General features: G+C 44.4%; 1 protein-coding gene across 1 annotated transcript in view; it reads right to left on the bottom strand.

Moving 5' to 3' along the window:
* Window positions 1–12,500, bottom strand: part of LOC115571531 (proteasome activator complex subunit 4B-like) — a 57,471-nt gene that overhangs the window by 5,568 nt on the left and 39,403 nt on the right. The window contains exons 46-63 of the mRNA XM_030400975.1: window positions 11,282–11,377; window positions 10,956–11,084; window positions 10,359–10,568; window positions 10,125–10,261; window positions 9,897–9,950; window positions 9,576–9,705; window positions 8,738–8,819; window positions 8,030–8,183; window positions 7,506–7,572; window positions 7,289–7,414; window positions 6,845–6,997; window positions 6,629–6,733; window positions 4,999–5,090; window positions 4,626–4,757; window positions 4,223–4,425; window positions 1,613–1,698; window positions 1,207–1,335; window positions 4–159 (exon numbers count right to left, since the gene is read on the bottom strand). Coding sequence (XP_030256835.1) covers window positions 4–159; window positions 1,207–1,335; window positions 1,613–1,698; window positions 4,223–4,425; window positions 4,626–4,757; window positions 4,999–5,090; window positions 6,629–6,733; window positions 6,845–6,997; window positions 7,289–7,414; window positions 7,506–7,572; window positions 8,030–8,183; window positions 8,738–8,819; window positions 9,576–9,705; window positions 9,897–9,950; window positions 10,125–10,261; window positions 10,359–10,568; window positions 10,956–11,084; window positions 11,282–11,377 — 2,241 coding nt within the window. The remainder of the gene's footprint in view (window positions 1–3; window positions 160–1,206; window positions 1,336–1,612; window positions 1,699–4,222; window positions 4,426–4,625; window positions 4,758–4,998; window positions 5,091–6,628; window positions 6,734–6,844; window positions 6,998–7,288; window positions 7,415–7,505; window positions 7,573–8,029; window positions 8,184–8,737; window positions 8,820–9,575; window positions 9,706–9,896; window positions 9,951–10,124; window positions 10,262–10,358; window positions 10,569–10,955; window positions 11,085–11,281; window positions 11,378–12,500) is intronic.

Raw genomic sequence — 12,500 nt, 5'->3', positions numbered from 1 at the left:
TACCTCGAGCTGCTCGTCAAGCAGCAGCTGCATCACCAGCGTACGGATGCGGAGCACCTCGGCAGGCACGCTGAGCAGGGTGAACAGGTTGTAGAAAACCATGATCTGGAGGTAGGTCAGGACGGAGAAGCGAGCGTGCCAAGACCTGCTGCCCGCCATCTGAGGGGAGAGAGAGACACACAGAGGTCCTTCAGTCTCTTAAGATATGTTTAATATGTCTTTTGCAAACAAAGCATTGTGTTGTGTACACACGATCCACACGTCTGTGTGCACACGTTATTACTGTGTACAGAACATGATCATCTATTGTTTATCAAGTTTTATCTTCACCTTTCACATGATGAAAATCATACTGGAGGCTCCGTGAAGCCGAACCGAGGTGCAGCTGTGTGTGCGTGTGTTTTTTTTTATCTAAATGCTAACGTCAGCATGCTAACACACTCGCAGCAACATTTCTAATGCTAAACAGGTGTAATGTTTACAGTGTTTAATGAGCATGCTAACACTTGCTAATAAGCGCTAAAGACCAGCACAGCTGAGGCTGATGGGGATGTAATTAGTTCTGAGTGCGTTTGTTTTTAAAATCAAAATACTGGACGAATAAAAAAAAAAGTCACGCCATCGATTCACCCTCAACAACAGGCCGACTGTTTCCCTCTGTTTTATTACTATTATTATTATAATTATTATTATTATCATCATCATCATCATCATCATCATCATCATCATCATTATTATTGTTATTAATGTTGTTGTTGTCCTTCTTCTTCTTCCTCTTCCATTTACTGACTCTTGCTCGATACTCAGTGCAGACGCACAGTATAAGAGTGGTCTCGGATTAGTATTTCCCAAGACATTACCACCTATTCCTTCAAACAACTTTTTTGCACCCAGCGTGAGATGTTCCTCCCACACGATAAAAAATGTATGTTTGGCTGTCAAGGTGCAACCCTAAAAAAAAATGTTGTTCAGACACCACCGCCGTCAAAATATACGAAAACTGCGGACACGGCGGTTGGATATTCTCTCAACGGGGGGAGGGGGGAACTGTGACTCACATACAGAAAGCATCACATAGTAAGCAAATTAAAATAGCACAGGTTGTTTTTAGTCCAACAACACCTTGGGCAGCATTAGCGTCGGAACACTGACAGCAGGCAGGTGGGGCAGTGTGTGTGTGTGTGTGTGTGTGTGTGTGTGTGTTACCTCTTCCAGCGCTGCCAGAACCAGAGGGATGTGCTCGGGATACAGCAGGCCCTGGGACATGAGAGAGAGACACGTGCGCGCATCCTGCTTCATCTCATCATAGTTCTCATCAATCTCCACCGGGGCAATCTGCAGGGAGAGAGAAACGGTGAGAGAGATGGAGAGAGGTAGGAAGACACAGAGCCAGGCACCATTTTGAGTAAATGAAGAGAGAAATTGAGTTTAATGGGCAAGTAAGATTGAGTGGGTAATAATGCTGCGCTGGGACCTGTGAGTTTCTGTGTGTGTGTGTGTGTGTGTGTGAGTTTCTGTGTGTGTGTGCGTATAATTGTGTGTTTGTGTGTGTGTGTCTGTGTATAAATGTGTGTGTGTGTGTGTGTGTGTGTGTGTGTGTGTGTGTAGTTACCTTGAAGAGCAGAGGCAGTAGCTGTAGCTGCTGCTGAACAGGAGTGGTGAAAGTTCGCCCGGCACTCGCCATCAACCATTTCAACACTGCAAACAGCACACACAGACACAAAACACACACATATAAACACACACACACACACACACAGAGGAGAATATTGGGTCGCTGCCAAAGAATAAAAACAACAGCCTTGCCGCTGTGACCTTACCGCATTCCTGTGCTAATAAAACACAATCTATCATGATTTAGTATCTAATGATTTGGATAATTTCTTAACTAGATATTTATCTGAATAATGGAGATCAGAGGAGCGGCAATGCACAAAAGTTAAGATGAGGAATGAGGTCTAAATTCAGTCTTTGGCGACCGGAGCAGCCGCTTTATAAACACCAAAATGAGAAATCTCGATCCGAAATGAAATATCTGCTCCGAAATCATTAAGAACTGTGTTTTCAGGTAATGTTCTCTCCTTTAGAAACACACCTACTTCTTGACCTCCGGCAGCAAAATAAAACTGCTTTTTATTTTCTTTCATTAAAGTGTAAAAACTTTTTTCAAAGCCTTTTCCCCACAGCGATATAAATCTGATGGGAAACTATTTCATACTTTTAGCAGGCTGAACCACCAACTGTGTGTTTACTCACTGATAGCTACAACCTTACAGCTCCTGGAGCAATATTCTACGAGCAGTTTTGATTTCATACGGGTTTTAAAGTGTGGTTGAAGTGTGCCTGAGTTTGTTAGAGGTGTCTATAAAAAACCGAGGGGGCAGCATCACCAGAGTAACTGACAGCTGCCGTGGCTAGCTACTGTTAGCTCATGGCTCAGTTAGACGTGAAGCCAGTGGCCCTAGAGTATCTTTGCGTTTCAAGATGATCTGAACAACATCTTTCTGCCTGGAATAATTTAGCTGAATGAACTCTCAAGTCAGACGGACAAATCATAAAGTGAGAGAAAATGTTGGTACACGAGTCGACGTCATATGGTGCTGAAACATTGGTGGACAAAAGTAAACATTGGGCTGGTGGTAATAAACCTTTAGCAAAGTCATGTATTGTTTGGTCATTGTAATGTTTCCTTTGGCTATCCTTGTCACTCAAATACTGGAAACTGCTGTCAACTTGTTTAAACTCTCTAAGAAATGAACTGGGACTGAACACGGACTTCAAGAACAACTGAGGTCAGTTTGACAACAGTGGATACACTACAGAGGTGATTTACAGCAGCTCTGACGAGACAAAACTATGAATTCCAGAACGACAGGGTGTATTTCGACCAAATCAGAGGGGATTGTGGAAAGACCAACCAAAACTGTGTTTGGGACTTTTATTTAGTTTATGTCAAGTTCGAATGGATCTTGTTTTACGTTGCGTAAATGAGGAAATGAAGCTTGTCTTAGTTCTGTAAAAGAGAGAAACTTGAATACAGAAGGTGCACGGTTGTATTTTTCTGTTTAGTCAGTAAAATAGATGTAAAATATCTCTTTTCTTGATATTTTGTGAGTTTATTTTGTTTTTATTATCATGCTTACAACTGGCAGATACGACAGGGGCTATCAGACAAACGCGTTTTGCCGGTACAAAGTGGTATTACGAGGGAGGATGGTCCAGGGCAAGCTGGTTAGCATGCTAACTTCAGGGGTCTCCCAACACAGTACATACATGTTGTTGACATAATGTCAGCACAGTTGTTTCTTCACACCATGCTGATAATGTTCATTCATTTTTTAAAAATGTTTAAAACAAGATAAATGTGTCTTGCCTACTGAGTAACCCCTGCTCTGTATTCAAATACACACCTGCATCACTGGAACAAACCGATACACGTTTTTTCACACAAAGAAAGAAATATCTCCATGTGTAACATTTGCTGAATTAACAAGTAGGTCAAAATAGTCAAGAATTTGTTGTAAACAGTATTTCACAAAGTTCATCCAGTTACTTCTCGTGCAACAAGCCTCTATATTTTAAAGGGAGTCTGGGGATGACAGAGAACCAGCCTTACAAGTTGTCAGCTGTACTGTATTTAGTGAAACCTGATGTGTGCTGTCAATAAATTGTTGTCTTCTTCAATAAAAACGAGTGTAAATGACGAGTGGTGGTGTCCATTAGTCCACGAATCTGTATAGATAAACACCACTAAAAGGCAAATCAATTAAAGTATTTTTATAATTTTGTGGAACTGACCCTTTAATTGATTATCATATAAAAAGAAAGGAAAACAAAAGTGAACTTCATTTATTTAACTGCCACTGGCGACTAGCCTTTAGCCGAGACGACAACAGAATCAATAATAAAATCTAGTACAAATTACTGCCTCTACGCACCCTCCCGAATATTGAGTTAGACTCCTTTCCATATCTATTTTTTTAAAGGCCTGAACACACACCCTTGAAATTCTCTTCATCTCCACTTTGCTACCTTTTAAAGTGGATTTAAAAGGTGAAATCAATAAGGGATCACAGCCTTTTAGCTTGTTTCATCTGGCTTCAGTGTGTCGGTTTATTTCATCAGGAGAACAAGCTGTCATGGCGTTGATGTATGTATATATTTTCCGTCTACCCCCGGTCCCTTCGCCACACTGTACACATGCTTGCATCCACATTCTAACCCGTCTTGAGCAGCTTGACAGCCTGGGTGCGCTCGTCCGTCTCCTGGGTGTTCTCCTCGTGGACGTGGTTGTGGATCTCGGGCTCCGACGTGAGGGGCTTGAGCCGCTCCAGGACCCGGGTGATGAACTCTGCCACGTGGGGGGACGACGTGGGCCGGGTGTTGGGCAGGGCCACGTCTATCATGAAGATATAGGTCAGGACACTGGAGAGAGAGAGAGAGAGAGAGAGGGTTGGGGACAGAGGAGGGGTGGAGGGGAAACAAAAACAAAAGAAAAAAAGAGTAAGAATAAGAGCGGCCGAGACAGACGCTGAGATAAAGAGGATTAGAATTAAAACAGTGCACTCAAACTAATTAGATTAACCTATTTAAACATGCTTATGTAAGATAAGTTCATTCAGTACCTTCCAATGCGCTCCCTGACATTCTTGTACACCTGGGTGAGTTTGGGCTCCAGGTAGGCCAGCAGCCGGTGCAGCAGTTCAGAAACTCTCCACTGCTGCTGGGCCAGACCTCCCTGAAGAACATACAGCAAACTGACAGAGACAAAGAGAGGAGGGGGGGATTGAGGGATCGAGGGGTCGCTGTGTTATTGCGGCACGTCAGCTCGGGTTACCACTGCAGCCTGAAATCAGAAACCTCTGAAGCACTGTATGACATAAACACATACTCTGTGCATATAGTTATTCATGCACACACACACACACACACACACACACACACACACACACACACACACACACACACACACACACACACACACACAGATGCACATACCTGGCGTCCCTGAACGAGCCGCCCTCTCCGCTGAGCGGGCTCTGCATCAGCAGCTCCAACAGCCAGTGGAGTTTCCTGGGGTCCCGGCCCTCCTATTGGACAGCAGCCAGTTCAGATTAGGCTTATTTTTGGAAATCGTTATTTCAGGTGGACAGCACATGTACACATCCACCAAGCTACTGTAGGCACATATTTCTAGACTGTTATTTCCAAGGGAGACAGAGAAAGTAGTCTGTGCTTCAGAGAGTCTCTGTGTTTTTCCGCATTATAGCTTGATTTAGCGAAAAAGCTACACGTTGATATTCATTCGCAGATGTTAAGTGAGCAGTACAACCCAAAGAGAATTCACAGAATTTTTATAAAGGAGTAAATCAGTCCTCATTATCACAAAAGTTATGTGTCCTGCTGTGATGAGATGCAGACACACATTCACACATAGATGCTGTTTACACTGGAGATGCTGGAGATGTGCGCCCACCGCTTTTGAAAAGATGTCATTTGTAAATAAAATGTGCTAAGAAACAGATCACACTGAGAAATGTCAACTAACAAATGAAATAAAAATCAATTTCGTTGCACCATTATGCATTTTTCCCCTGCTGTAATTATGTACTCTGACCTTATTGAATCCCTGTATTACATTACCTTCGATAATATTTGTTGAAGAATGTTTTAAAAAATGCTGTTTTCTTCCGAGCCCTTATGTTCCCACCGCTGTTCATCACAAAGTGACACCCTTGTTTATACAGTACACACACAGCTACATATACCATGTATAAGCTATACAGAATGTAGGTGTGTGTACATGTAGTAAGTGTATAGGTTTGGATATACTGTATGTAAATATGCGTGTATATGCAGGGATTTGTCATTGGATATCAGTACTAATCATCCAGATGTATTTCTACTATCTTGCGCCATAAAAAAATAAATAAATTAGCCATGCTAGCAGCTATGTGAGGCTGTACTTACGTAAAGTTGCGCTAACGCTAGCATGGAAACAAGCTCGTAGCAACAGTACTTACATGCTGAGGTTCAGCAGAAATGTAATGTTCACATATGTGGCCATCTTGGTTTAGCGTGTTGGCATTCTAGCATTAGCTGATTAGCGCTTAACACATCAATGTCATCAATTTTGCAGGTATTTTGTTATGAAGCAAAATATTGGACAAATTAAGATTTTGATGTGACGCTGACTTTTGATAACGTTATTACAATTCATCTTGACTTTAATGACTGAACCAAATTTTCATCCACTCTTCAAATGTCAGTCTCACGATGGTGCTCGACGAAAGGTCATCAGGGTTAAGATTCATCATCTCGAGACTACGAATATCTACAATATCTTATAGAAATCAGCTGAATACTTGCTGAGATATTTCAGTCTGGACCCCAGTGTTGACAGTGTGGGACATGAAAATAACAAAACTTGCGTGATTGTGCTGCAAACGTTTTTTTTTTTTTCGAGATGCAATTTTCACCTGAATGTTTTATTGATTTATTTTTTTTTAAAATCTGATCTTCGGCATTTCTTTATATGGTAAAATAAACAGATAAATTCCCAATTTTCTTTATTGATCGCTGAGTTTTTGTTGCGCTGGGTGTGTTTGTATGCATGCGAGCAGCTCACGCAGGCGGTGGCGATGCAGGTGCCCCAGTCTGTGTAGGTCTCCACTGTGATGTTGGTTAACGCCGTCCTGATCAAAGGGCACAAAACCTTCCACAGCCTGTCCACCTGAACGCACACACACAATAATGAAAGTTTTTTATTAATATTGACTTTTCTTATCAGAAAGCCGCACAGTGTGTATATTTGTTTCTGTGTGTGTGTGTGTGTCTCCGGTACCTGGCTGAAACTCCAGAGTTTGCTGCCTCTGATTAGTCCTGCAGTAATCTCACACACACAGCGCTGGGAGCTCTCATGGGGGTCGCTGGCAAGCTGCTCCAGGTGAGGCCACAGTAACGGCAGGAACATGTCACCATAGTTACGAAACAGCCCCTGTCAATCAAACGTGAGCATGAAGGTTTGTTCGCCGTGGGGGAAACTGAGACCCTTTTCTTTCTTTTTTTTCTTTTCTTAAAGCAAAGAAAGACGGATTACAGTCATTCGTTTTGACGCAAGCAAGCTGTCTGCCGACTGACGGAGAACAATGAATCAAAGCGGTTGACGCCACAAATTCCATCTCTATGTGGCTCAATTCGGCCTTGGCTCTCGCCGCGGTATGCTGTGTCACTTCTTTGTAAAAAGGTTTTTGCAAAGATCGATGGAGGCTGGGAGTTTAAATTGCACCTTGAAGAGACAGAAGCGTCGCGGGTTGAAGCTGTCTTTCCCTTTCCGATCCTCCAGAGAGAGGAACTCTATCAGCTGGTCAATAAACTCCGGGTCCGAGAAATATTCAAAGATGATCTTTTCGCCCTGGGTGACACACAAACAAACACCACATGTAATAACACTGAGGCGCCAGAGAGAGACACTTTTTCGAGCGTGGTACAGTGTGAGCACGCACCTCGCTCATCTCTTCGTACGGCAAGTCATCTTTTGGCTTCTCAGAAGCTGCATGGATCATCATTTCTCTGAGAGGAGCGAGGGGGGGAGGGGAGACAGAGAAGAGGCCGCTGTGATTTATAGGTAACAACAAACAGAAAAAAATATGGATGGACGCATACTGTCTTCAAATGAGCAGCAAGGATAAATGAATGATTAAAAAGTCCGTTAGTCAGCAAGACACCAGGACGGCCAGCCAGCGCTCCACCTATACATCAATTCCTCTATCTAGGCCAGGCAGGAAGTCGTTCAGTCAGCCTTATCTAGGCCAGGTCATGACAGGAAGTCAGTTCAACACCCTGCTAGTCCTCCGGCCGCCCAGATCAGTCATCCAGCAGTTAGTCGGACATAAAGTTAGCCACAAAGCCGAGCATAAAATCAACCGGGCAGTTAAGTCAATCAGCTCTTTAGCTCTGTCCAACCGAGCAGTTAATCAGCCTCCCAGTTTCTAAATCCGCCGCCGAAACACTCAGTCACTCTCCTCACCTCGGCCATGTGTAGTAGCCCCAGTGCGTTTTCTCCACGTACTGCTGAGACTCCCACTGCTCCTCACTCAGAGGGAGGCTGCCGCTGTCGTACTGCAGCCAGCGGTTCCCCTCGCGGTCCCCGGCGCACAGTCCCTCGGGTTCCTCGACGCCACCTAAACGACAAATGCGTTAGCAAAGGACGCACGCCGCCGGAAAGGATGCAGGAAAGATTTTCTAATTTCAAACAATTTATATCCTGATGGGAAACAAATGTAGATTTATATTCCAGTCGTATTGCTTACTCGATTGGGGGAATTAGCACGCAATCAGTTCGTACACCATGTTGGACTATTTAATCAAAATCAGATGCTGGAATTGCGACTGAAACTGTTCCAGTAGCTGGATTGGGAGAAGGTCTTACAACTACACATTTACATCAGCTACGCTTGGAAAACATTTTCATTGTTGTTGTGTTTTTAATGCTCCCATCCTTGACATAAATAAAGATGGACGACAGGACAGTTCCTCGGAGGGTTTAGCAAAGTTTTCCCGAAGATGCTTTCTGTTGTTTCTAGGCTTTTCCTATCACGCCAGTGTATGTTGAACTGTTCATTTGGTTTTAATTGATTATGTGATGTACAATGGACGACTCATAATCGGGATATTTCTGCTTCATCTTTGTCCAGTTGTGAGTCCATCTTTAAACACGCAAGTGGCTCACACTCACTTATGTCTGACGGCTTCACAACGACTTTCTTTCGTGGTCGTTTCAGCTGTTTCAGGATACCGGCCACTGCTGAGATCGCCACCTACAGGAGAGAAAGATTATAGAGTTTCACTTGTCACTCTCAGTTTTGCACAAGGCCCAACAGTCCCCCTTTAATTCCATCAAGCCTGATAAACTGCCAAATTAAGATTTTTATTTTGGATCCACATCAGAATGTATCATCCGTAGATACCCGACACCTCCACACACCCGGTTTTGAGCCATACGATTATTCTTTGAGAGATTATTGAAAAAAATTCCTGGATCGGTTCTTTTATCTGGGTTCACACCAAAAGTAAATTGGGTCTGTTCTGGGCCAAGACTCGTCCTCAAACCAAGTTTCGTGGAAGTCAGTTCAGCAATCCTGCCGACAATCCAACCAACCAACCAACCAACCAACAAACGGACACAGACGAAAACATATTCATGAAGCTGGAACCAATGAATGTTTGATACTTTAGCTGAAAAATCGAATTGCACCAAAGAATGCGCAGCTGAAGGACACTATTTTCCCCACTATGCAGTGCACAAAGGAAACAGAGCTGGAAAATAAAGTAAATAAAAAGAAAGACCTTGAGAATGACAAAAACACAAATTCAATCTTCAGGAGGACAAAAGTAAGTTGACTGTTTGTCTGCGAACTGCAATAAGGGCATCGTATAACATGTCATCTGGACATGGCACACAACGTCTATGCGTGAGACACGGAGACATGTGACTTCACGTCTGAATCATCACATCTCCGTCCACACACACACACACACACACTCAGACCGCCCAGGCGCACACAGCTGCCGACCTTGCGTATGCTGATGGAGTCGTGTATGAGGCTCTGTGTGAAGAAGAGGACGGCGTCAGGCGGCAGCGGGTGATCGTCTCTCAGCTGGAGGGCTAACAGGTCCGTGGCCATGTGCTCAAACTTCCAGGGCCTGGAAACGCAAGCGGGCAAGTCGTGTTGGTGATTGAGCAATGAGCAAGCGTGTCTTGCGAGGCAAAATCTTTAACAACAAGGACTGTCAGATGGCTGCATTTGCATTTTAAATACAGAATTTAAAACATAGCTTGCAAAGTGTACTCTGATGTTTAGATGTGCATAACGCAGGTGCAGAGAAAAACCTACAGGTTGCTGTCTTCAAGGCAATCCAGCAGATCATTGACCAGCTTCTCGTACTTCCTGAGTAAAAGAGAAACAAGTATTCGTCAGTAGTACTCGTGCCTCTACAAAGGGTAATGCCAGTGAATAATACATGCTGCTGCACAAACTCTCCTGTAACCTTGAGAACAACTAAACCAGCATTAAAACTTAATAAATTAGCAAAATAATACCAACTCCACTTTATATTCTCACCTCGCAGCGACCACGTTTCTGATGCGCTGACGCTGGAGACCCTCTTTCAGCTCCTCGACGGAGGGTGGCTCCAAACAAGGCGTGGGGTTTTCAGACTGTGTGATCTGACTGGCCACCTCTACGCACCCTTCAGTTACCTGGCAGTTAAACAAACGGGCACCATTATTGAAAAAAACAAAACAAACAGATCGGACGAGAGGCGACTTATTGGCTGCAACTGAACAAGCTGCTCACGGTGAAATAGATCCCGCTGGTGTCGTGCTGGCGATGGATCCTGTCGATGATGTCGTCGAGCAGGCGGCCGATGGAGGGCTCCACCAGGCTCATGGTGGGCGACAGCCCGCAGCGGACCAGAGCGGGCCACTCCTCCCCGACACAGTCCCAGTCCCTCGAACTGGCCAGGTTGACACTGCTGTGCACAGCCAGCAGGCAGTACAGAGCGCCCTGAACGACAGAAGCACAGATATCGAATAGAAGATTCTTTTTTTTTTTCCCAGAGTTTTGGTGCCCTGCCTCCTCTCTAGGCCTGAGGGATAGTCAACAAACACTTGTGGGCAGACCTCAGGCTAACATCAGGGCAGAAATGTGGGCTGGGTCAAGGCAGTAAAACTTCAAAAATCAATGCTGAAGGCCGCAGGTAACCAGCGCGGGGGAGGTGAATGGAGCCATCAAATACATACTGAAGACACACTTTTGGACTGACTTCAAGCTTCAGCACCATGGACAGAGATCATTAGGAGCAAACCCGTTCGTCACCACATGCTATGCTACGGTACGTGTGTGTGTGCAGGCCTCTGTGTGTGTGTGTGTGTGTGTGTGTGTGCTCGCTACCTTAAACTGCTGCGTTCTGGCGGTGTCTTGCGATGAGAGCAGTTGAAGGATTCGGGGAATCAGGTCCCTGTAGGAGAAGCTATAGGTTCCTAATGCGGCCGTCAGCACAGTCTGGGCTCTGCTGCGTACCTGCGCGAACACATAAAGCCAGATGCACATGCATACACTCTGAATTAATTTTCTGTTTTCGCAAGAGATATTTATGTTAATGGCATCAGGTAAATGGGAACCAACAGATGTTCTGATTGAATTTTCCTTGTTAATTTGTCGTGTGTGTGTGTATGTGTGTGTGTGGCGTCGGGGTTTTTTTTTTTTTTTTTTTATACCTGGCTGTAAGTGCTGGTGGAGAGCAGCAGCAGATCACAGAGCAGCTCCTGATGAACCACTTTATATTCACTGCCCTCGACCACCAGCTTCCTCATCTGCTCGCACAGGAATACAGTTTTCAAAGTATTATTCAAAACACCTGAAAACAGCGTGTCGTTAAAAGACAGTTCACCACAGAACAGACAATACATATTTATCCTCTCGCCCGCAGTGCTGTTTCGATTATTTCAGGGGGGGCCGGTTACACACATTCTTTACTCAGGTAGAATAGAGATACTTGTGTGAAAAAAAGAAAGAAGAAGAACTGACTCATCTTCTTCCTTCAGGTAAAAGTAAGAAAGTGCGGGCTCTGAAACCTACATGTTAATTAAAACTTCAAGGTAAACTGTTTGTAAATGCACCAGAAAGACAGTTGATGGTTGAGTGTCATTCCTAGGACGTCAAATACCGACATGTTGGGTTGTTTAAGCGCCCGTGCCCGAAAAATAGATGCCTTTTCCTCTTTATTAGAGGATTACTGTTTCCCTCTTGTTATGTCTTCTGTTGCGTGATGAGCACTGAAGATCGGTTGAAATCAGTCTTGTGGTCTTGGGAAAGCAGCGTGCAAGGACACAAAATAAAGTAATCGCTAATTTCCCCTCAAAGGCATTAAAACTGACATAACAAGCCTTTTTTTTTGTTTGAGTTTTGGGAGCTTTGGTTGAAAAATCTCTGAGCTTTTCTTTGAAAGGGGCTGGGGTCGTCACCTTCGCTGTTTTTTCTCGGCCAACCGATGATTTATCAGATTGTCAGCTGTCAGTCTGGTAACCAAGAAAGTGGAGAAGAAGCTTTTTTCTGGCTGTGAGCTTTATCAGACAGAAGCCACCACAACAGGGACAGAATTTGCGGGAGTGGATCATCTGAACGCCGAGCGCTGCTGGTGACTGTTGTGCTTATGCTTTTCATCGTCCCAAAACGTTGTAAGCTTGCTGTTAACTGTGCAGCCGGCTCTCCGCTATCATTGCGTCAGCCGGTGTCAATCAAAACCATGTGCGGAGCTTCGACCCGGCACGCCGCCAGTCTCTTTACTGCCAGAGAGAAACATTAGCTCACAACAAGGTCTGTGGGATTATCTCGAGTAAGTGGCCATGATGTCTGGAAAGAGACAAATTTCTGTTGAGTCGTTCCAATGTAGCTTTATCCAGTTCAATTACATTCGAGGGAAGGCAGACATCTCGC

Source organism: Sparus aurata, chromosome 20, assembly GCF_900880675.1.
Source record: "Sparus aurata chromosome 20, fSpaAur1.1, whole genome shotgun sequence".
NCBI classification, from domain to species: domain Eukaryota; kingdom Metazoa; phylum Chordata; class Actinopteri; order Spariformes; family Sparidae; genus Sparus; species Sparus aurata.
The sequence above is the reverse complement of the archived record's forward strand: the minus strand, read 5'-3'. Positions and strand labels throughout refer to the sequence as shown.